The sequence below is a fragment of the Rutidosis leptorrhynchoides genome, chromosome 2 (assembly GCF_046630445.1).
Source record: "Rutidosis leptorrhynchoides isolate AG116_Rl617_1_P2 chromosome 2, CSIRO_AGI_Rlap_v1, whole genome shotgun sequence".
NCBI lineage: Eukaryota > Viridiplantae > Streptophyta > Magnoliopsida > Asterales > Asteraceae > Rutidosis > Rutidosis leptorrhynchoides.
The window spans coordinates 277,492,578-277,518,506 of NC_092334.1; the positions used below are offsets into that span (position 1 = coordinate 277,492,578).

Here is a 25,929-nt window from a genome sequence, read left to right on the forward strand (position 1 = left end):
TCATTTGTTTCTGCATAAAAAAAATTAATATTTAAACAGGCATATAAATATATGTCATGCTACATATTTCGGTATGACAGAAATGATTCTACTCTGGTATTCGATATATGCAATGCCCAATCAAAGTATAGCCCAATCACACCCAGATATTTGATATATATCCAATGCTTAACGTATTTATGCTAGACTAGGATTTTAGGATTCCGACATTAATACATAATGAAAAGCAAGTGGTGACTATCAATTGAAGACTCTATTAATATTCACCTCAAATAAATTGGCTAGAAGATTATCAAGTGGTTTATGGTGATTAACATACAAATATACAACTAATTAACTTAAAAGATAAAATAACCTAACTGAAGCGCAGAAACATATCACAAAGGTAAAAGTCACTAAAAGTCTACTTCAAATGCAATAAAAACCTCATAGGTGGTTTATGGTGATTAACATATAAATATACATCTACTGATATCATGTGTAGGATATATTTGATCCACTTTTTATTCTTTCATACATCATAATAGTGTTTGTAAAATTACTTACGAGTACATTTGCAGCTTCACCATCAGCACTTCCATTTGTAAAACATTTCTTAAACATATCGACCCGAGTAGGTTCTCTTCCGAAACTCGTCTGCAATGAGTAAAAATGAGGTAACTATTAACAATGTATATTTAAAAGCTATACTATATTAATAACTTCCCCATGATATTACCTTCAGTTCTTCACGGATTTTTGCAAAACTTTTTTTCCCGGTCAATTGCGTCAACTTCTTGTTAGCCCTATTGGCTTTATTTTTGTCGGACATCGCCTAAAAAAGAAAATATATTAAATATTCTAATATGAAAATAATATAATATAAAAAAAGTTACACCAAGTGTAAGATTATTTCATACCTTCACCGTTTCTTTACTCCAATATTCAAGAAGTCTTCTCCAGTGTCTTTTGGTCAGTTCTTCAGGTAGTGAATTCAATTTAACCTCCATTGATAAAGACGGATCAAAGTAGGCTTCCTTTATTCTCGCCCTCCAATTTTTCATTTTTCGACCATATGACTGGAGTATCCAAGAATCAGCAGTTTGTGGAAAATCAAACTTTGTCTACAAATTATAAAAAGAGAAAACATATCACATGAGAGGTAAAAAAGGCTTATTATCACACAGATTTTAAAATACGTACCCTTAAGAAGTTGAGCAGCTTATCTTTTTGTGTGTTTTAACTTGATTCCACGGTCTATAAACTGGACAATATTGGTAGCTTCGCGTTAAGTTACCAAGAAAATGGGTGAGTTTACTACTGTTTTTGCAAATTGGCTGTCCATGTTCATTAATAGAAATTGGAATTCGAACAGATGGCTTCTGTTTTCGGATTTTTTGCATAAGTGCCGGTCCTCGAACTCTGTCGCCTTTATCTACAAAATATGAGCACTTGATTTACAATTGATATACTACTAAACAATCAACAATATAAATCAAATAAACAAAACAAATTAGAAAAACAAAAAATTACCTGATTCATCTGCTTGTTGGGTGGTTTCTGATCAACATTCATCACAGGTTGAGTACTCGCATTTACTTCTTTACTCGCATAATAAAAGGATACTGAAAGTTAGAATACATTCTTTAACATAATAAAAAGAATCAAGCAATATATAACAAATAAACCTTCTAGTTGTTGGATGGTTTCTAATTGGTGGTCTTCAAAATCATCATAATATTCATTTCCATATACGTAACCATCGTAAATATCATTGTTGGCTTCACACTCAGGCCCGGGCTTCGTATCCGTTTCTTCATCTATAAGACTTCTAGCTTCTTCGTGTCTAACTTTTTTGTGTCTAGACACTAACTTTCCCTCTAAATTTTGAGCTTCAGGATTATCTGTGTTAAGTAATGTAATCAATACATGTATTATTATATATTGTGAATGAATTATCAGTACATGAAGAGAGGCCATATATAGCCAAATACCCTAGCTAAGTATAATGGGCTAAGCCCAACAAGCATAATAAATGGGCTGAAGATTGCCTAAACCTAACAGAAACATACAACAAAAAACAAGCCTGATACAGCAAAAAACCCTAATACACCCCAGATCAATGTTTAATGTGAAATCTATCACCAAACACATCTAAATTCCATACATTCCCAACCCTGCTAATACCTTCATAAATAATACATGATATGTGTACATATTAATGAAATAGTTAATATGAACTCACCATGACTGACTCTTATTCCATCTGGAGCTTTACTTTTTTTAACCCTCGCCCTCGTATCACTTGTTTGGCCCTTGGATTTTACGTATAACCCTTTAGAGTTATCAGGAGTAACATAAACTCTTTTATTTGTTAAACTCACTCTTCTCATTGTATTGGGAGCAAGGAACTGTTTGCTTTTGCGTTTCTTGGTAGATCGAGTCATAGTAGCCTCAACCTGTTTGCCGGATCTAAGCTGGCAAGAGTTCTTGTTTCCTTCCATTGACATAATCTAAAAGAATGTAATGAACAATACGTACTCAGCAATTATATGAATAACATGTAATCATTTAACATAAAATACTTGTATATTCATAAACCTTTTAGCTACATAAAAATAAAAATTAATAAAGCAAGCATAATACGCATTTTGGATGGTCCATAATCCACATATAATACGGAGTTGCATCTTTTCATCGTCTTATGCTCAAAAAGATTTAAGATTGGTTGGAAGTTAATTCAAGTTTATAGCTGTTTTTATTTAAAATGCTTGTTATTGGAAGTTAATTCTACAGAGTAGTTGACTATTTTAAATGCAAAATTAATCAAAGCATGGCCGAATTTGTTAAAGACAACATTCTCATTAGAAAACTTCTTATATGAAGAGCATCTATTCATTTAACGCAACAGGGTTATAAACAATTTTATATATGGAGTAGTTAGCCACAATGTTATAAACAGTCTAAAAGAATCGTTAATAACAGACAAGATAGATACATGTACTGTGTTCTTTGGTGAAAAAAGAGATAGCTTGAGTTTCTTTGGTCAAAAAGAGATAAGTGTGTTGTTCAGAAACCTTTTAGCTACCCCAATTTGATTTGGCACCTTCAATTTTGGGAGGTGATCTTTACACACTAGCATTTGATCCATCCACTCCAAATTAATCCAAACATCCTATTTTACCCTTAAACTACTATTTAGTCAATATACTATTTATAAGGGTAAAATAGATAATTTATATTGTTTTGGTGTGGATGGATCAAAACTAGTGTGGCAGGATCAACCCCGAATTTTTTTAATTTACCAAAATTTTTGAGTGAAAATATTTGGATCAGCTTAAAAATTTGGCTCCGAAATCCGTGATATTGGCGGTAATGAATGAGAGGGTAATTTTGGTGAAAATTAATTGAGGATAACTTCTCTATCTAGTTACATATTTACTTACATATACTCCGTATAATTTAAATAAATAATACGTATCTATCTATTTATTTAATTTATTTATTTTTTAATATTAAATCTCTAAAATGATGATGTTATAAATAAACATTTTCTAAGCATAAAAATAATTCAAAATAAAAAAGAAAAATTTTAAAACATCTTTGATGATGTCATTATTTTATATTAAATTTATTAAAAAAATAATACGAAATCTTTTATAAAAGGAAATACTAATCTTCAAAAGAACACCAACATATTTACAAGTTCATGCTGGCCGTTAACCTAAACGAACATCGTCTATCATAATATTGATCCTAATTGAACATTGTTTATCATATATGTTAATTTGTTTAACGTAATAAGTACAGTGCATTAAGATCAATATATGAATCAACATTATTAAGATCATCGAACACCCGATAAGCCTTTAATTAGAGCGTTTGCTACCTCAGCTTCAATCAATGGTATATTATAATTGAGATCGCCCTGATCGATTGAGTTCATATGTCTTATCATATCATCCGTCAAGTTCTAAACTGCTTGAATAGCTTGTTAGGTGATATACCATATCGCATTAAGTTCGTCCGATAAGCAAGCTCATCCTCGATCATCATTACGATGGGTCGATGGCACTAAACCCTAAACCATAAACAGTACCAAACCAACAACAACAACAACAACAACAAACAAACATACCCAATATCACATGTGTGAGGTATGGGGAGGTGAGATGTAGATAATCCTACCTCTATCATATCCTAGAATAAAGAGAAATCATTTCTCTACCCTGAGTGAAACACTCACAAGCTAGATAGAGTAGAGAAATTCATCCCTCTCTATATTAACAATAAATTAACCTATAAACCCTAAACCCTAAACCGTACACCCTACACCCTAAACCCTAAACCTGACTTAAACCCTAAACCATAAACCCTACCCCAAACCCTAAACCCTAAATTACGTACCCTAGTCATTAAACCATAAACCCAATATCACATGTGTGAGGTATGGGGGAAATGAGACGTAGACAATCCTACTATACCTCTATCATATCCTAGAATAAAGAGAAATTATTTCTCTACCCCGAGTGAAACACTCACAAGCTAGAGTACGTAGAGAGATTCCTCCCTTTCTGTATTCACTATAAATTAAACCTATAAACCCTAAACCCTAAAACCGTACACCCTACACCCTAAACCTTAAAACCCTAAACCCGACTTAAACCCTAAACCATAAACCCTACCCCAAACACTAAACCCTTAACCCTAAATTACGTACCCTAGTCATTAAACCATAAACCTTAAACCCCAAACACTAAACCATAAACCCAATCCCTAGCCAAAAGTCAAACAAAAACCATACAAATTAATGGGGAAAACTGCGAGAACCATTTAATTTCAATTGGTGACACCACGTGATCGACTTGATTCAATTCACATGTAAATGTTAATGGCCGAATAGTAATTAAGATTTAACCAAAAAAATTAAAAAACATATATATAATATTTAACCAGCCATATAAATATTAGATATATATAATTTCTCGTATGTACGTACGTGCAGGTATGTTGTGAGCATGTGAACATTTATACCCTAAACCTACCCTAAAGTACCGACCTAAACCCTACATATACCCCAAACCCGGCATATACCTAAACCCTAAACCCGCATATACCCCAAACCCTACATGCACCCTAGTGCCTAATTAGCATGAACATACAATATTAATTAGACCATGCATATATATATATATATATATATATATATATATATATATATATATATATATATATATATATATACCCTAAACATTACATTAAACCATAAACAAATTAATAACCCTAAACCCTAAATCAGTAGTGTTGTATATTATAGCTAGCTTTAAGCTTGTCCAAGTCGATGTTATGATTATACGTCACTCTAATTAAGTTAATACTAGTTGTAGGAAATTGAAGACATAAGTTAATTGCGATCATCGAAAACTTGACAAATTTATTAAAAAAGGTTAATTTCTTTCTTCGGCTTACTAAAGTCCTTTAGTTTAATGACTCGTGGAATCACAGAGTCCGACTAAGAAACTCGTCAGCTGAACATTTCATCAAACACCTAAAATGAATATTAAACATTCCATATTTTTATTTTAAAAGTGTAAATTAAAATATAAATTTAGAATTTGTTTCCTTCTGTCTAGCTTTTTTACCTTCTCGTACTCAATTCATAATAATTAATTGAAATAATTTAAAAATATTTAATTTTAATAATTAAATTAATTATTAATAAGATTTGTTAATAATAATTAATTAATAATATTTAATTTTAATTCAAAAATTTTTACAGTAATGACATCACCCACCATGCTTAGTTAATTTTTTTTTTGTTTTTTAAATTTTTTAACAAAGAAATTAGCCTAATAATGACATCATCATAGGATTTTAATAGAAAACTAGTGAAATGACCCGTGAAAACACGGGTTTGTTTAAACGAAAAAGTTTAATGATATATTTTAGGTATTAAGTGAATGTAAATGTTAAAGTCATTTAGTTTATTGACCTGTGGAACCACGGATTCCGACTAAGAAACGTGTCGTTGATGTTACAAACATAAAGTTCGCTCAAAGTTGAATATTTATATTTATATTTTTAATAATAATACTCCATAATAATTATTAATAATAATTAATGACTTTTAAATTTTTTTAGAAAAATAAAATTACAATTTAGGAGAGATTAATATTTCCTTTTATAAAACATTTTGTATTATTTTTTAATTAAATTCATATATAATTATGACATCATCAATATGAAAAGTAAAGGGTAATTTAGCTTAATAATGACATTATCATTTTAGAGGTTTATTAGATTATATAGATAGATGTAGATAGATAGATTAAGTACGTTTTTGTAACACCAAAACGTGGTTTTGAAATTAAACAACACCACATGCACACCCGTTTGATTACTTTTATTATTTTATAAATCATTTTGATTTTCTTTATTCACCTTAGATTTCAAAAATTAATAAGCTGATAGTATATGATCATAAAAAAAACCTATCTCAACTATGTTTATTATCCAACTATGTTTAAAATCCTTCATATGTTTACTTAACAAATGAATAAGGATGCTTTTTATGTAAGTCCTATATAAGAAATTGATGAATATTGCAGATTTTATCAAAATTTCCAATAATAATATGTTAATATAAAAGCGAACTAAAATCCAGATTTAGGAAATCGGTAAGTATTTTAGTAAGGGAAGGATTTAGATCGAAATTGATATAACTATAAATTTTCTTCTGTTGTTGTTGTTGTTGTAAAATTTAATTTGTAGTTTCTTAAATAATTATCAAAAGCTTACTTATTAGTCAACATGAGATAAATTTGAAATAGATTTTAGGAAATCTGCATCTAGTATATTTATAAATTTATTCCCATATTCCATGTTTTTTTAAAAGTCGTTATTTATTAAACTCAAATCTGCTAATTTAATTTTCTTATTTGCATCTTTGAATTGATAATAATCTATTAATTACGAAAAAAGCTCCATTAATTTAGGATCATTTTTTTTTAAATAAACTTTTAATTTTAATTAGAAGATTATGACATCGGCATGATTAATAAAAATTAGAAGATTAGAAGTATATATATATACTGTATATATTTTAATTTTATTTATACTCTAAATCATCATTAAGTGCACACGTGGAACTTTTCGATTGAGTATACCAAAAATCAACTTTAAAAGGACGTGGGCAGACGACAAGTTGCCTTTTATGTCTTGTTATTTCCCATCATCATCATCTTCTACAAACCTAACCATAATTTTCATCTCTTTTACAATATCTTTTAAACAAAAGACAAAAATAAATGGATGTTAGGGTTAGACATGCGAACATTCTAGAAGATCTTCCACAAGATATGCTTGTGGAAATCTTGTCTAGAGTTGATCAGAATTCATTCGCTCAATTATTTATGGTGAAGTTGGTTTGCAAAGCATTTTGGAAGCTTTCCGATGATGCTTTGGTTTATAAAAGGCTTTCCTTTGATAGGTGGTGTATCTTACCTTGGGGAAACCATAAGTTGGCAGATATTTTCATTTCTTCTATGTATTTTAGAAACCCTAATGCGATTTTTCGCTATGGTTTGAGGGCTTATTTTGATTCTAAATACCCTGATGTAGGGCTTCATTTATTAGAAGAAGCTTTGAATATGCAACTTAAAGAGGCATGTTATGTTTATGGTTTGGTCATGTTTGTATCTCTTTAAATAGAGAATAAGGACATCGGATTACAAATTCTTAATCAAACATTTCCACCGGTGCCGAATTTGGTGGTTGAGGTGAGAACCAAGGTTTTTGATTTGTTGCGACGTTGTTGGATATTATTTAACCACCATCCTTTTGATGACGTCGCAACGTGTTGCACTATCAAGGTCCACAATGGTTATTTTCCACTTAACCATGGGTGGGAAATTATATTGACTAAACCAGAATGCATGTTTTGTTTTTGGTCCTATAAGTTACGTGTTTTTGCTCAACGATTTGGGTTTAACTAGATTTGTTAGTACTTTATGTTTTCTATATTTTAGATTTTGTATAAATTTTACTCATCAGTTAATGTAAATATTACTAATTATGTCTATTACTACTATCATATATCAGTTTATTTCCATTTGCGATGTTATATGTTATTTACGGAGTACTAGTACGTTTGTTTTGTTACTGTATTTTTATAATCTATGTTAAGTAATACTGTAATATACAATAGTGAGTGGAAAGTAAAATAATCATGAGTTTAGATTATTACCTACATAATAGGTCAGCATTACCTGCATAATAGGCCATGATAGTAGATAAATTACTGTTATCTATAAAGTAAATTACAAGTTACAACACATACAAAACATTTCTTTATTTGTTGGATTTAGTCACTAGATAACCACTCTCATTATTATCTTGAAATTTATAAAAAAAACCATTCTCATTATTTTTTAAATGCACATTATTAATCTTATTAAAAAAAATTCTCTTTTTTTGACACTTAAAATTGCCAAAAGAAAACTTTTTGACACTTTAAAAGTCTCAAAAAGTTAATACTTCATATTTTTTTGACACCATATTTTTTGACACTTCAATTTTTTTACACCATATTTTTTGACACTTCAATTTTGTTGACATCATATTATTATAGGTGTCACTAGAACAAGTGAGAAGAAGCAAAATATAAAAGTTGTAATCTAACCATTCTCATTATTATCTTGAAATTTAAATTCAAAAATTAGACTTCAATCTATATACGTATATCTCATAGGGTTTTTAACTTTTTATCATAGATACCCTCTTAACCTTTAAAATGACATATTTACTCACTTAAATAGGTTACTCTTAGGCATTAAAAAAAATTTCACCTTAAGTGGGATAATATGAGATTTCAAAAATTATTCACCTTAAGTGGCAAATATTTCCTAATATTGGTAAATATTTTATCTTTAAATAAAATAAAACGTGCGCATTAAATGCACATCGAATCAGTATCACCAAACATCTCCTTTAAAGGTTAAGATGGCAGACAAAAGGTTGAGTATTTTCTCTAATACAGTCTTCTCTCAAGTACACCAAACACAAAAACTTAAAAAATCCTTTTTTATTTTTTAAAGAATACAATAATGGAAGAAGTAACTCAAGCGAACATACTCGAAACTCTTCCACAAGTTATGCTTGTGGAAATTTTATCTCGAGTTGGTCAAAAATCATCCAAGCAGTTGTTCATACTCAAGTTGGTTTGCAAATGCTTTTTGAATCTTTCCGACGATCCTTTGGTTTGTAAAAGGATATCCTTAGATAGGTGGGATCTCGTACATTGGAGAAAACCTAAGATGGCACTTATTATCGAACGTTGTTATTTTTTTGGAAATCCTAATGCAATTTTTCGCATGGGTTTGATAAATTATTTTGATAAATCTTACACTGAGTTAGGGCTTCGTATTTTAGAAGAAGCTGCGAACAGCCAAATTATAGAGGCGGTTTATGTTTATGGTTTGATCATGTTTGCCTCTCACCAAATAGAAGCAAAGCATGTCAGATTACAAGTTTTGAATAAGACATTCCCACCAGTGCCGGACTTGGTGATTGCGGTGAGAACTAAGGTTTTTCATTTGTTGCATGAATTATGGTTACATAACCACCGTCTTTTTGATGACTTGGCAACGCGTTGCCCTATCTTCGGCCACAAAGGTTATTTTCCACACATCCTTGGGAGTGGGTTTTAAATGAGGATACCAGAATGCATGTCGTGTTTTTGGGCCTGCGAGTTGGGTGTTTTTGCATACCGATTTGAGTATGTTTCCAGGTTAATGTAAATATTAGTAGGAAAAAAACTAGATTATGTTGGTATTTTTTAGATTTTGAATAAATGTTACCCAGTTAATTAATGTAAATGTTAGTAGTAATTGCAATTACTTATGATCAGTTGATTATATTGCTTCCATTTTTCCTTTGTATTATGTGGATTTTGATGTTATTTATATTGCTATATCTAACATGACTATTAACAAAATAAAAATAAAGGCTAATTAAGTGCTTTTTGACAGTTATTTCAAACTAGTTAAGTGCCTTCGAATCTTACAAGAGTCATATCAGAGGAAAAGAGCCTCTAATAAAACTATAAAACTAATACTACACAAAAGAGAACACCCAAAGAGGTGATTCCTTGTTGGCGGTTGTATGTTAGTCTGCACTTTGCTGTTGACTTGATGTTGCTTAAAACTGTCACCATTAGTCCCTTTCTATATTTTGATATATGATGGAGAACACTTTCTTCTGATCTAAACTTTAACAACCTTAAAAGGAAGGATTCCATTTGTTTTGTTTGTTTATGTTCAGTCTACTATAGTACGTAATACAGTATTTTTTATTTTCTAAAAATGCAGAGTTCAATATGGTAATTAATTCTATACAAATTATGTAATGGGAAAATGGGTAGTATTCAATTCGCATCATTAGATCATTAACTAACATCATCAAATACATCATTAAATATGGGTGAGTTACTTTTCTGTATTATTTGAGTAAGTTACTTTGCAATGTATGAAAGGACCCGTCCTAATCCATCCGGACGAAGTCCATATCGATTATAAACGATTCACAACAGTTGATTACATCGCGAGGTACTTGACCTCTATATGATACATTTTACAAACATTGCAATTGTTTTGAAAAGACAATCTTTCATTACATCTGAAGTTGACAGACATGCATACCATTTCATAATATATCCAACTATAATTGACTTAATAATGATCTTGATAAACTCAATGACTCGAATGCAACGTCTTTTGAAATATGTCATGAATGACTCCAAGTAATATCTTTAAAATGATCAAATGCACAGCGGAAGATTTCTTTCTTACCTGAGAATAAACATGCTTTCAAGTGTCAACCAAAAGGTTGGTGAGTTCATTAGTTTAGCATAAATAATCATTTCATAATTTTAATAGACCACAAGATTTCATATTTCCATTTCTCATAAACATACGTCCCATGCATAGAGACAAAATATCATTTGAAATGTCCCGTTCTTATTGATTAAAAATGTTCCATATTAATTGATTTCGTTGCGAGGTTTTGACCTCTATATGAGACATTTTTCAAAGACTGCATTCATTTTTAAAACAAACCATAACCTTTATTTCATAAATAAAGGTTTAAAAAGCTTTACGTAGATTATCAAATAATGATAATCTAAAATATCTTGTTTACACACGACCATTACATAATGGTTTACAATAAAAATATGTTACATTGAAATCAGTTTCTTGAATGCAGTTTTTACACAATATCATACAAACATGGACTCCAAATCTTGTCCTTATTTTAGTATGCAACAGCGGAAGCTCTTAGTATTCACCTGAGAATAAACATGCTTTAAACGTCAACAAAAATGTTGGTGAGTTATAGGTTTAACCTATATATATCAAATCGTAACAATAGACCACAAGATTTCATATTTCAATACACATCCCATACATAGAGATAAAAATCATTCATATGGTGAACACCTGGTAACCGACATTAACAAGATGCATATATAAGAATATCCCCATCATTCCGGGACACCCTTCGGATATGATATAAATTTCGAAGTACTAAAGCATCCGGTACTTTGGATGGGGTTTGTTAGGCCCAATAGATCCATCTTTAGGATTCGCGTCAATTAGGGTGTCTGTTCCCTAATTCTTAGATTACCAGACTTAATAAAAAGGGGCATATTCGATTTCGATAATTCAACCACAGAATGTAGTTTCACGTACTTGTGTCTATTTTGTAAATCATTTTTAAAACCTGCATGTATTCTCATCCCAAAAATATTAGATTTTAAAAGTGGGACTATAACTCACTTTCACAGATTTTTACTTCGTCGGGAAGTAAGACTTGGCCACTGGTTGATTCACGAACCTATAACAATATATACATATATATCAAAGTATGTTCAAAATATATTTACAACACTTTTAATATATTTTGATGTTTTAAGTTTATTAAGTCAGCTGTCCTCGTTAGTAACCTACAACTAGTTGTCCACAGTTAGATGTACAGAAATAAATCGATAAATATTATCTTGAATCAATCCACGACCCAGTGTATACATATCTCAGTATTGATCACAACTCAAACTATATATATTTTGGAATCAACCTCATCCCTGTATAGCTAACTCCAACATTCACATATAGAGTGTCTATGGTTGTTCCGAAATATATATAGATGTGTCGACATGATAGGTCGAAACATTGTATACGTGTCTATGGTATCTCAAGATTACATAATATACAATACAAGTTGATTAAGTTATGGTTGGAATAGATTTGTTACCAATTTTCACGTAGCTAAAATGAGAAAAATTATCCAATCTTGTTTTACCCATAACTTCTTCATTTTAAATCCGTTTTGAGTGAATCAAATTGCTATGGTTTCATATTGAACTCTATTTTATGAATATAAACAGAAAAGGTATAGGTTTATAGTCGGAAAAATAAGTTACAAGTCGTTTTTGTAAAGGAAGTCATTTCAGTCGAAAGAACGACGTCTAGATGACCATTTTAGAAAACATACTTCCATTTTGAGTTTAACCATAATTTTTGGATATAGTTTCATGTTCATAATTGATAATGCTAAAAACGAACATATATTTCATAGCATTATTCCTCAAGAAAGACAAGCTTTTAGTTGCAATTGTTCTATTTAAAAGTGATATTCGTTTAAATAATAAAAGGTGAAGACAAAAGACAGATTCGACGAATTCAAGACGCAAACGGCCAAAAAGCTCAAAAGTACAAAATACAATCAAAGAGGTTCCAATTATTGATAAGAAACGTCTCGAAATTACAAGAGTACAAGATTCAAAACGTAAAGTACAAAATATTAAATTGTACGCAAGGACGTTCGAAAATCTGGAACCGGGACCAGAGTCAACTCTCAACGCTCGACGCAACGGACTAAAAATTACAAGTCAACTATGCACATAAATATAATATAATATTTAAATAATTATTATAATTATTTAATATATTATATTTATTTATAAAACCGTCGGTAAACAAAGAGCCAAACTTGTGTGAGCTGTAAAAGCAAACTCCGCGAGTCGCGGAGGCCCAAATTCTGAAAGTCCCTATAAAGCCAACCGAATTCTGATCATTTTTCACACTCTTAATCTATCTCTCTTTCAATATATACGTAAAAATATATATATAATTTATATTTTAATTTTAATTTTAATTTTAAATCCTAATAATAAGGGTATGTTAGCGAATATTGTAAGGGTGTAAGTCGAAATTCTGTTCGTGTAACGCTACGCTATTTTTAATCATTGTAAGTTATGTTCAACCTTTTTACTTTAATGTCTCGTAGCTAAGTTATTATTATGCTTATTTAATCCGAAGTAATCATGATGTTGGGCTAATTACTAAAATTGGGTAATTGGGCTTTGTACCATAATTGGGGTTTGGATAAAAGAACGACACTTGTGGAAATTAGACTATGGGCTATTAATGGGTTTTATATTAACTAAACAATACCTTGTTAATTTAATATACAAACTTATAATTCGACGTATTTATATATAACCACATACGCTTGACTGGGTACGGTGGGCGGGATATCTATAAACACCAATAATTATTCATTTTACCGGAAACGGAACTGGATTAATAGTTAATAGACTTGTTGAAACAGGGGTGAATTACATTCAAGGGTAATTGGTGTAATTGTTAACAAAGTAGTAAAACCTTGGTTTACACGCAGTCGATAACCTGGTGTATTCATTAAACAAAGTATTAAAACCTTGTTACAATTCGAATCCCCAATTAGTTGGAATATTTGACTTCGGGAATAAGAATAATTTGACGAAGGCTTTCGCTCTTTATATTTTTGACTGATGGACTATTATGGACAAAATCCGTATGGACATATTAAATAATCCAGGACAAAGGACAATTAACCCATGGGCATAAAACTAAAATCAACACGTCAAACATCATGATTACGGAAGTTTAAATAAGCATAATTCTTTTATTTCATATTTAATTTCCTTTATTTTATATTTAATTGCACTTCTAATTATCGCATTTTTATTGTTATTTTATTTAATTGCACTTTTAATTATCGTACTTTTTAATTATCGCAAGTTTATTTTATCGCACTTTTATTATTCGAAATTTCATTATCGTTATTTAATTTACGCTTTAATTTAAGTCTTGTATTTATTTTTTAATATTTTACATTTGGTTTTAACTGCGACTAAAGTTTTAAAATCGACAAACCGGTCATTAAACGGTAAAAACCCCCCTTTTATAATTATAATATTACTTATATATATATTTGTATTTTTATAAAAGTAAACTAATATAGCGTTAAGCTTTGTTTAAAAAGATTCCATGTGGAACGAACCGGACTTACTAAAAACTACACTACTGTACGATTAGGTACACTGCCTATAAGTGTTGTAGCAATGTTTAAGTATATCCATTCTATAAATAAATAAATATCTTGTGTAAAATTGTATCGTATTTAATAGTATTTCCTGTAAAAATATAAGCTATTTTATATAACATGCCGCTACACATCAAGTATTTTTGGCACCGCTGCCGGAGAATCTCTTAAACGCCGGAAGCGTAACGCTAATTAAATAAAAAAAAAATTTAGTTTACTTTTATTAAAATTCGTTTTTATAAAAATACGTTTTTAAATATTCGAAAATATAAAAAGAAAAAGAAAAAGAAAAATATAAATATTTTTAGGAGTTTGATAAATATTTAAGTTTTATAAAGTTTCTTTAGTTTGTAAAAATATAAGTTTTATTTAATTTATTTTATAAATATATTTTATAAATATAAAAAACCAAAAATATATATATATATATATATATATATATATATATATATATATATATATATATATATATATATATATATATATATATATATATATAAATCTAGCTTTAAGATTTTTATTTATAAAATTATAAAGTAATTCTATTTTTATTTTAGTTTTTAAATATAAGTTTTTCCATATACAAATATTTAGATTATAAAACAGAAAAATATAAAACAGAAAATAAAAAAAACAAAAAAACGCGTCGAATTTTAAACTGTACCTGAGTTGAAAATTGGAACCCCGCGAGTCGCGGGGTTTGCAGCTTCGATTACCGCGACTCGCGGAGCCGTCTGACACGAACCTGGTCCAGCAATTAATACGATTTAGGTTTTAATTATTTATTATTATTATTATTATTATTATTAAACCTAATTAGGTTTTATATATAATATTATTTAGTTTAAGTTTTTAATTAATTTGTAATATTAAATTTTAGTTAGTTTTATTTATATATAACAATTAATACTATTATAAAATAAATAATATAAAAATAATATTTTTATAAAAAATTGTACTTTTTACAACTTTTTGTATATTTTTATATTTTGTCCCTTTTTAATCGTTTTAGTGTAATATTTGTAATTTTAGCTCATATTTAGTTTTAAACTTAGTTTTTGCCATAGTTATTTTTATTTCTAGATTTTTAGGCTTTGCCGTAGAATTCCTTAAGTGCTTTTTCTTTAGACTAAGATTTAGTTACTTTAGAATTTTGCGACGCCTTTTTAAGTTTTAGTTTCTTTTAAAGTTATTTCCATTTGGGATTTAGTTTTTCCTGTAAGCTTTAATATTTTTAGACGACTTTTATCTATGTATCAATTATCATTCCAATTAGTAATCTCAATTTGCGATTATAATTTTAAGTTAGTTGTAGTAATAAGGTTAGGTTAGTCAAGTGTTTTTAAGTTTTATAAGTTTTTTTTATTTTTCCGTCACCTTTTATTTTTCAACCATTTTTCTTTTTCGACCTTTTTCTGACGAACTCTTTTTCTTTCTTATTTCTCGCTATTCTAGTTTTTAGGACATAGATTTTTATTCTACTTCTTATCTAAATTTCTTAAAATTACGAAAATTTATTTTAAGTGGTTAAATTGATAGACATCAAAATTTTCTGGTTCGTAGTAATAGTTGGATTTGTACGTGGACCGGGTTATTGGAGCCAAACAGTCCTCAATTATATTGAGACCAAACGAATCCTGCCCCTCTGCTGCATCTTTTGGCTATTTGAAACGTGGGCAAAATCAGAAAAGTCTATTGATTGGATAACTTATTATAATATTTCTTTTCTTTTAAAAACTAATAGGATATTCAGTGAATGCACCGAGCAAGACGTTCACCACCTTTTGTACGTTCACCACCTGTAACTAGATCAAGACATTTAGCAAATATTACTGCCGTTGATATTTCTTTAGAATCGTCATCCAGTCGACCAAGTACTCCAGTTCAAATTTCTGATAATCCATTTTTTGAACCCGACCTCACAATTGAGAATTCGGAGAATATTCAGGAACGATTCGTAGATCCTGAACCATTAAACTTTCCTCCGTAACCACCAATCATACAAACAGAGATTGTTGAGGAACGAACCATTAAATCAGAATCCTCTAGTGATTCCGATTCAACAAATTCAATTATGGAGAATCTGGAACCTTTAAGTTTGGAAGACCGAATGAGAGCTAAACGCACTGGCCAAGGTCACGCAATTACTCATCCAGACATTAATGTGCCAGATTATGAAATCAAAGGACAAATTCTACACATGGTGACTAATGAATGCCAATTTAGTGGTGCGCCGAAGGAAGATCCAAATGAACATTTACGTACCTTTAATAGGATCTGCACACTATTTAAAATCCGAGAAGTGGAGGATGAACAGATATATCTCATGTTATTTCCCTGGACTTTAAAGGGAGAAGCCAAAGATTGGTTGGAATCGTTACCTGAAGGGGCGATTGATACATGGGATGTTTTAGTTGAAAAATTTCTTAAACAATTCTTTCCTGCATCTAAAGCCGTAAGACTTCAAGCAAAAATTGTTACGTTTACACAGAAGCCGAATGAAACTCTATATGAGGCATGGACTAGATATGGAAAGTTATTAAGAGGATGTCCGCAACATGATTTAGACACCTGTCAAATAGTACAAATATTCTACCAAGGATGCGACATCACTACAAGGAAAGACATAGATATAGCAGCTGGTGGTTCTATTATGAAGAAAACCGAAACTGATGCTTACAAAATTATTGATAACTCTGCTTCCCACTCACATGAGTGGCACCAAGAAAAAGATATCGTTAGATCATCTAAAGCAGCTAGAGCCGATTCTAGCCATGACTTAGATTCCATTTCCGCAAAGATAGATGCTGTCGAGAGACGAATGGAAAAGATGACTAAAGATATTCACTCAATACGAATTAGTTGTGAGCAGTGTGGAGGACCACATTTGACAAAAGATTGTCTCAGTATTGAATTAACAATGGAACAAAGAGAGAATATTTCATACATAAACCAAAGGCCTGGAAATAATTATCAGAATAATTATCAACCGCCAAGACCAATTTACAATCAAAACCAGAATTATAACCAAAATATTCCATACAACAACCAACAAGGTCCTAGCAATCAACAAGTATCCAATAATACTTACAATCAGCAAAGACCTAATTTTCAAAACAAACCACCACAACAAATCGATGATAAAAAGCGGAATTTAGAAGACATGATGACGAAGCTAGTTGAAACTCAAACGCAGTTTTTCACATCTCAAAAACAAACCAATGAACAAAATGCTCAAGCATTTAGAAATCAACAAGCTTCTATTCAAAATCTGGAACAAGAAGTAAGTAACCTAGCAAGGTTAATAGGTGAAAGAAAATCGGGAAGTCTACCTAGTGATACAAATGCTAACCCCCGGAATGAAACAGCTAAAGCCATTACCACAAGAAGTGGTACAACACTTAAACCACCTGAAATACCTGTAACTTCTGATGAAGCTATTCCTACTCCACAAGAACCACATCTTGATCAAGATAAGGAAAAAGAACCGGTAGTTGAAAAGGTTAATGAAAATAACACAGTTAAGGATAAACCTTATGTTAAACCATACCAACCACCACTTCCTTACCCGAGTAAAATGAAGAAAGAGAAACTTGAAGCCGAGCAATCCAAATTCTTGGATATGTTTAAACAGATAAATGTAAATCTTCCTTTCATTGATGTAATTTCAGGAATGCCTAGATATGCTAAATTCTTGAAAGATCTAATCTCAAATAGAAAGAAAATGGAAGAACTCTCGGCTGTTACCATGAATGCTAATTGTTCAGCAGTGCTGTTGAATAAGATACCAGAAAAACTATCTGATCCGGGAAGTTTCACAATTCCATGTTTTCTGGGTAGTCTTAGTTCAATAGAAGCATTGGCAGACTTAGGTGCTAGTATAAATCTAATGCCGTATTCACTATACGCTAAACTAGACCTTGGAGAATTGAAACCAACAAGAATAAGCATACAACTAGCCGATAGATCAATAAAATATCCTAGAGGGATAATGGAGAACATGCTAGTTAAAGTTGGTACTTTAGTATTTCCAGTAGATTTTGTTGTTTTAGACATGGAAGAAGATTCTCAAGTTCCTCTCATATTAGGAAGACCATTCTTAAACACGGCTAAAGCAATGATAGACGTGTTCGGTAAGAAACTGACCCTAAGTATAGAGGACGAGAGTGTTACCTTTTCAGTTGATAGAGCAATGCAACAACCACAATCTGCAGATGATACATGTTATTATATTCAAACTATAGATGCACATGCAGAATTATTAGAAGAATTTCCAGAATTACAAGGAACAGGAGAATGTTCTTTAGGAGAAGGTAATGAACCAATTGATGAAGCTGAAATGTTAGCTACACTTATAGCTAATGGATATAAACCAACAACAGAAGAAATTCAAATGCTAAAAGAAGAAGACAGATATCGATACAAATCATCGATAGAAGAACCTCCGAAATTAGAGTTAAAGCCACTTCCAAAGCATTTGGAATACGCTTATTTACATGGTGAATCTGAATTACCTGTAATAATATCGTCTTCTCTTACTGAAAATGAGAAATCACAACTCATTTTTGTGTTGAAAGCTCATAAACCAACCATTGCATGGAAGATTCATGATATTAAAGGAATAAGTCCTTTGTATTGCACACATAAAATCCTTATGGAAGAAGGTCATAAAACGTATGTGCAACTCCAACGAAGACTAAATCCTAATATGCAAGATGTAGTTAAGAAAGAGATTATTAAACTGTTAGATGCAGGTTTGATATATCCAATCTCTGATAGTCCATGGGTAAGCCCAGTACAATGCGTACCTAAGAAGGGTGGCATGACTGTCATTACAAATGAGAAAAATGAGCTTATTCCTACTAGGACTATAACGGGATGGCGTGTATGTATTGATTATAGAAAATTAAATGACGCCACCAGAAAAGATCACTTTCCCTTACCTTTCATAGATCAAATGTTGGAAAGATTAGCCGGAAATAGTTATTATTGTTTTCTAGATGGATTTTCCGGATATTTTCAAATTCCAATAGCACCCGAAGATCAAGAGAAAATCACATTCACGTGCCCTTATGGTACTTTTGCTTACAAACGCATGCCATTTGGACTTTGCAACGCCCCTGCAACCTTTCAAAGGTGTATGATGGCGATTTTTCATGACATGATAGAAGAATGCATGGAAGTTTTCATGGATGACTTTTCAGTCTTCGGTGATACATTTGAAACATGTCTAGTTAATCTTGAACGAATGCTTATTAGATGCGAACAATCAAATCTAGTTCTTAATTGGAAGAAATGCCATTTCATGGTTAAAGAAGGCATCGTTCTTGGTCATAAAATTTCAAAAGAAGGAATTGAAGTGGATAGAGCTAAAGTAGATGTAATTGCTAAACTTTCACATCCCACCAATGTTAGAGGAGTTAGGAGTTTTCTAGGGCATGCCGGTTTTTACCGACGTTTCATAAAAGATTTTTCTAAAATTGCCACTCCTATGAATAAACTCCTAGAAAAGGATGCTCCATTCATCTTTACCGATGAATGTATCAAATCTTTTAATATTCTTAAAGAGAAACTCACTAATGCGCCGATCATGATAACACCAAATTGGAATCTACCATTTGAACTAATGTGCGATGCAAGTGATTTTGCAATGGGAGCCGTTTTAGGACAAAGGATTGAAAAACGATTTCAACCTATATATTATGCTAGTAAGACGTTACAAGGAGCACAAACGAACTAAACAACTACTGAAAAAGAACTCCTTGCTATTGTCTTTGCTTTTGACAAATTTCGATCATATCTCGTTCTAGCAAAAACGGTGGTCTATACCGACCATTCTGCTCTTAGATACCTATTTTCAAAACAAGATGCTAAACCAAGATTAATCCGTTGGATCTTACTCTTACAAGAGTTTGATATTGAAATCCGAGATAAAAGAGGAGCATAAAATCTCGCCGCTGATCATCTTTCTCGTCTTGAAAATCCTGAGTTAGAAGTTCTAAATGAATCGGCCATACAAGACAACTTTCCTGATGAATATCTATTGAAGATAGATTATAAAGAAATTCCATGGTTTGCAGACTATGCAAACTATTTAGTATGTGGATTCCTTGAAAAAGGATTATCGTACCAAAGACGAAAGAAATTCTTCAGTGATATAAAACACTATTTTTAGGAAGATCCACATCTGTTTAAAAGTTGTCCCGATGGAATAATACGCCGATGTGTATTTGGAGATGAAGCTAGTAAAATATTAAACCATTGTCACACAGGACCAACAGGAGGGCATTATGGGCCACAACTAACAGCAAGAAAAGTTTATGATGCTGGATTCTATTGGCCTACAATTTACAAAGACGCACACCTTCTTTGCAAATCCTGTGATGCTTGTCAAAGGGCCGGAAAAATAAGTCAACATGATAAAATGCCTCAAAATGTCATCCAAGTATGTGAAGTATTTGACATTTGGGGTATTGACTTTATGGGTCCATTTCCAAAATCTCATAATAATCTCTATATTCTCGTAGCCATTGATTATGTATCTAAATGGGCGGAAGCACAAGCTCTCCCAACTAACGATGCACGAGTTGTAGTCAACTTTTTAAAAAGTCTTTTTGCAAGGTTTGGAACACCGAAAGCTTTAATAAGTGATCGGGGTACTCATTTCTATAATAATCAACTTGAGAAAGTTCTTAAAAGATATGGAGTAACTCATAAAATCTCCACCGCATATCATCCACAAACAAGTGGACAAGTTGAAAATACCATGTAACAACCCAAACCGTAACCGACCAAACACGACGAAATTTCAAACAAAAAAAAAAAATTTTCTGGTGCAGGCCATCTGCGCGGCGCGCCAGGTGGCCGCGCGGCGCGCCAAACCACCTGGACAGCCCGCTGTCCCCGGAAGTCAATTTAATGAAAATGTTTGACTAGTTCCCGACACATTTAGCTAAAACGCTTTTAACCATGACTTCATATATGAAAAACTAGCACGTTTAATTAATAAAATCAAATTTACGAAGCGGGTCCCACATCGACCCAAATTACCCCTTGAGTACCAAAATGCAGTATTTGACCATAGGACTTTTAATACAAAACGAAGCCGAGCATGGCGATTGGGGATACGCTACCCAATCCTAAACAATCCAAAAGCAAGTCTCTAAAGCAAACTATGCAAGTCTTCTAGTCCTCGCGCTTACCCGAGTCACCAATCCGCATGCAATCTATAAAAAGAGTCAACAACGAGAGGGTAAGCTAATGCTTAGTGAGTAGAATAAATATATACATGCATATACAACTTACCTACTCGCATCCACGACATCACATAAATACACATAAATCACTTACCTCATCGTACCAAACGCTAGTATCATCAAATCGTATAACTAGCAACCTCATAAGCAATCAATAGCTAGTAACGTCAAACCGTACAACTAGCAACATCATTAGCATAAATAAATATATATAATAAATCAAATTAAATGCTAGCATCAACAATTACAATTCATGGTTAACCAATCTCTTCGCTAGGGGAACGACTTCGCGAATCAAGTCATCGATGTTCATAACATTCGTTAGCTTCCAAAAACGGCTATGGCATGCTAACCCCCCGAGGTGTTCCAAAAACGGCTATGGCATCACCCCTCAAGTGTTCCAAAAACGGCTATGGCATCACTTGCTCAATGTGAGTAGAACACGGCTATTACTCACGCTTTCGTACACCAACACGGCTATGTGTACGGGTAACTCAAATAACAACGTGGGAGTAAAACACGGCTATTACTTGCCACTAAATACACAAACACGGCTATTACTTGCCACTAAATGCACAAACACGGCTATGTGCCTTAGTACAAAACATGGACTAATACGGCTAAGTCCCACAACCTTGGTCACAAAACGGCTATGTGACACCATCAACACGGTACATAAATCATATACATACATATATACATATTCCACTCACAATAATCATTATGGACAAGAACGGCTATGTCCCACCACTACGGTCACAAAAACGGCTATGTGACATCATTACTACGGGCAACTATCAATGTGGACAAAATGTCTATATCTCACGACTATGGTCACCAAACGGCTATATCCCACAACTATGGTCACCAAACGGCTATGTGACACCATTTCCACGGGCACATAAATCATATACATACATATATAGATATTCCACTCACCTTGAAGTCTTGAAGAATGCTTCCAAGTAATCCGCAACTCGCCAATGGAAAGTACCTATTCCATTACCACAATTACAATAATACACTTAGAGTGGATTTACAAATCAACCCAATTCGTCACTAAGTTCAATTTCGACCCAAATGCACTTCCAAGCACAAACCGTGCCCAAACTAACCAATAGTCACTAACACAAGTGAGAATGGTCCTAATATGCCAATTAAACCCGAACTCAAGTGTTAAACACGTGTCATACCCATTTTGACACTTAAACCCTAATTTTGACCCATAAAGGTCAAAATCTCATTCTTTGCAAGTTTTGACACCAAAACACATTTAACTCGGTTTTATACTTCAACTTAATCCATTTTAAGTTTATAAACTTCATTAAATCGCCAATTGGGTCATAATCACCACGAAACCCTAATTTGACCCAAAGTCAAAGTTAGTCAACCAAATAACCCTAAATGGGTTCCAATACTTCCATAATCACTAACTTAAGTGATTAAACTAAATTTCAAGTTCTAAACATGGCCAAATAGTTCACCAACCCGAAATCCACCAACAATTAACAACAAACCCGATTACTAGCATCACTAAACCCATTTCATCACCTAAAAGGGTTTCACAACAAATTTACTCAAACCCTAACTTGAATATCAAATCAAATAATTGAAACTCGGAGTTTGAGCTTACCAATACTATCACCGCGTAGCCAAGAACGAAAGGAACAACTTTAGAACCCGAGCTTTGGTGAGAAATCGACTCCTTCTTCCCCAAATCAAGCCCTCTCTCTCTAAACCCTTACTCTCTCTCTAAAAATGGTTGAGAGTGTTTTGGTTGGTGAGAATTTGATCTAAACTGATCAAAGGATCAGTTTTGATGACCCTAAACCGACCCCAAGTGAAAAGACCAAAGTACCCTTCATTTAAAGCCTTTAAAAAGGCTGAAAATTGCTTCTGACCCATTCGGCGCGCCGCGCCACTATGTGGAGCGCCGCTCCACTCTGCAGGTCAGATTTCAGAAACTTGTTTTGGCCATAACTTTTTGTCCGTAGCTCCGTTTTCGATGAATCAAATATCGTTGGAAACGTAATAAGATTTTCTTTCCAATGGTAAGGCTTTGAAACATCAACACAAACTTTATTTGGGGTTGAAAAGATACGTACACACCTTGGTACTTCAGACCACGTCCCGTTTCCTTCGACGTTCGAGCAAGCGACACGTACATGCTTCGTACACTTCACACACGCATCGTGCACCATAAATACATTATGTACAATAAATATTTGGGTCTTACAACTCTCCCCCACTTAGAATCGATCACGTCCTCGTGATCCTCGTCACTTAACCAAACGGACCACACTCCACGGTCCTCAACATAAGTCCCAATCCGACTTTCCTAAGCAATTCTTCCCGACGAATCGCCTTCCACAACTAAATCGTCATCCACGATTTTTCTCAAATCCACAATCCGAGCACTAAAACCATACTCATTCCCTCGCATCGGGAAACTCATCCCATCTCTAACCGAGATATCACTCCTCTAGCGTACCATTACCAAGTACCGTGCTAAAGCAACCAAGTCTCAACCTAAGGTCAACAACCCGAAACGATGAAGACCGAACCAAACGAATCCTTACGGATAACACCAATCACTAAACATCCCTTGTAGCGCATAATACAACCAATACGCAACTACCGTAACATCATAAGCGAACGACTAGAACCGCTAGCGTCCAATCGACTATAACAACTTAAAACCCTAGGCGTACAAAATCGACCATTGTCACGCCCGTAACGACATGTGAGCGAAATACGGCTATCGCATCAGTAATCACACAATACGGTCCTCACGATCCCACCATAGGAGTATAAAACAACTGATAGATCACTCAACACCGGATGAAGTCAGCGGACCCGAAAGTCATGCTTCACCGATATAACAATACCTCATGATGAAGTCAGCGGACCCCGAAAGTCATGCTTCACCACTATAACAATACCTCGCACTATGAGTAGTGCAACATCGCGCTCCGCTACACTATAGTGAACCCTAACGGATACCGCTAACCGTCCACACTATCGAGCAAGAACCACCTATATCAAACATAGGCACAAAACAATATTTCTCTAGAAGAGAATCCGATACGCACATCCCTTAACCGAGGGATTTCACCTTGCTCGCCAAAACACGTCCATTATCTCTCGACGAGATTCACTAAACTTACCACCTCGGTGGTAATTTACAAATCCAATATCATAAGTACCAATGAGCCAAAAATTGTACTCTACCACCAATTGACCAAAACTAGGTCTCGACCAAATTTCCGGATCTAACAAAAGCATCATCCGAAATCTCACACTAAAGCCTCCTCGTGCGGGAGTGCCACTTCCTCACTTGGAACTACGTTCCATATCCACAACTCGTACAACCGTACAATGCTACCAAAGGTAGACTTTACAAACAATTGGGTTCACACGACCCGTTACCATACCTTGCTCCAAACCTTGAGCACACGAAGGACTTGACCAATCCTTAAACACTTCGAACGAAAAGTGTACCACAAATACCCAAACTATACCCTCGCAATCATCCAATTTCATTAGTTTGTCAAATTCCACCTAGTCACTCATGTATCTAAGGGTTTTACTCCGGTACCCTAAGTACAATGCAACCACAACCATAACCTAGTCGGAGTCGAACACCACGCTAGTAGGTATAAAAGAGGCACCTAATGTCGCGTCATAATGACTCCATTACCGACATACATCGAGATTTCAAACACTCGATCTCAAGGGTTCCAATCACCCGGCGAACCTCATGGTTCATCACTTCAACATAAAAGCGAACACGCGCTTAACAATCGGACACCAAAACCATTTCCGTGGCTTGGTAGAAACATTTCCCAAACAATAAGGAATGCTTGGTTGCACCAAGTCTTACGCCCTTCACCAATCAATTAAAACGTCACCATAGGGTACTTCCATTAGGAACGTCACCCATAACAACAATATGCACAAACCAAGGCATTTAACAACTCACTTCCAAACGGCACTCGATAAACAATCAAAAGACATATTTATTAAAATGAAACGTGCCTTAACGTCTCCTCGCCGCACCCGTCCCCGCTAACTTGGGACGTTCCGACTTACGATGTCCTTCTTTTTGGCAATTAATGCACACCATACTACCACCCTTTGGTACCGAACATTCCCAATATTTGTGACCCCTCACGCCACAATTGTAACACCTAGGCGCACTAGAATCCGATATACCCGTCCGTGTACCACCCGTGCTCACGCTCTGACCCTTAGTCCTCTTACTCGGAGC

The 25,929-nt window shown here is 33.1% G+C and overlaps 1 protein-coding gene across 1 annotated transcript; it reads left to right on the forward strand.

Moving 5' to 3' along the window:
- The first annotated feature begins 7,286 nt into the window (after nucleotides 1-7,286).
- LOC139888685 (putative F-box protein At1g67623) lies at nucleotides 7,287-7,685 on the forward strand. Its single transcript, XM_071871679.1, has one exon. The coding sequence runs from the start codon at nucleotides 7,287-7,289 to the stop codon at nucleotides 7,683-7,685; it is 399 nt and encodes a 132-aa protein (XP_071727780.1).
- The last annotated feature ends 18,244 nt before the right edge of the window (nucleotides 7,686-25,929 follow it).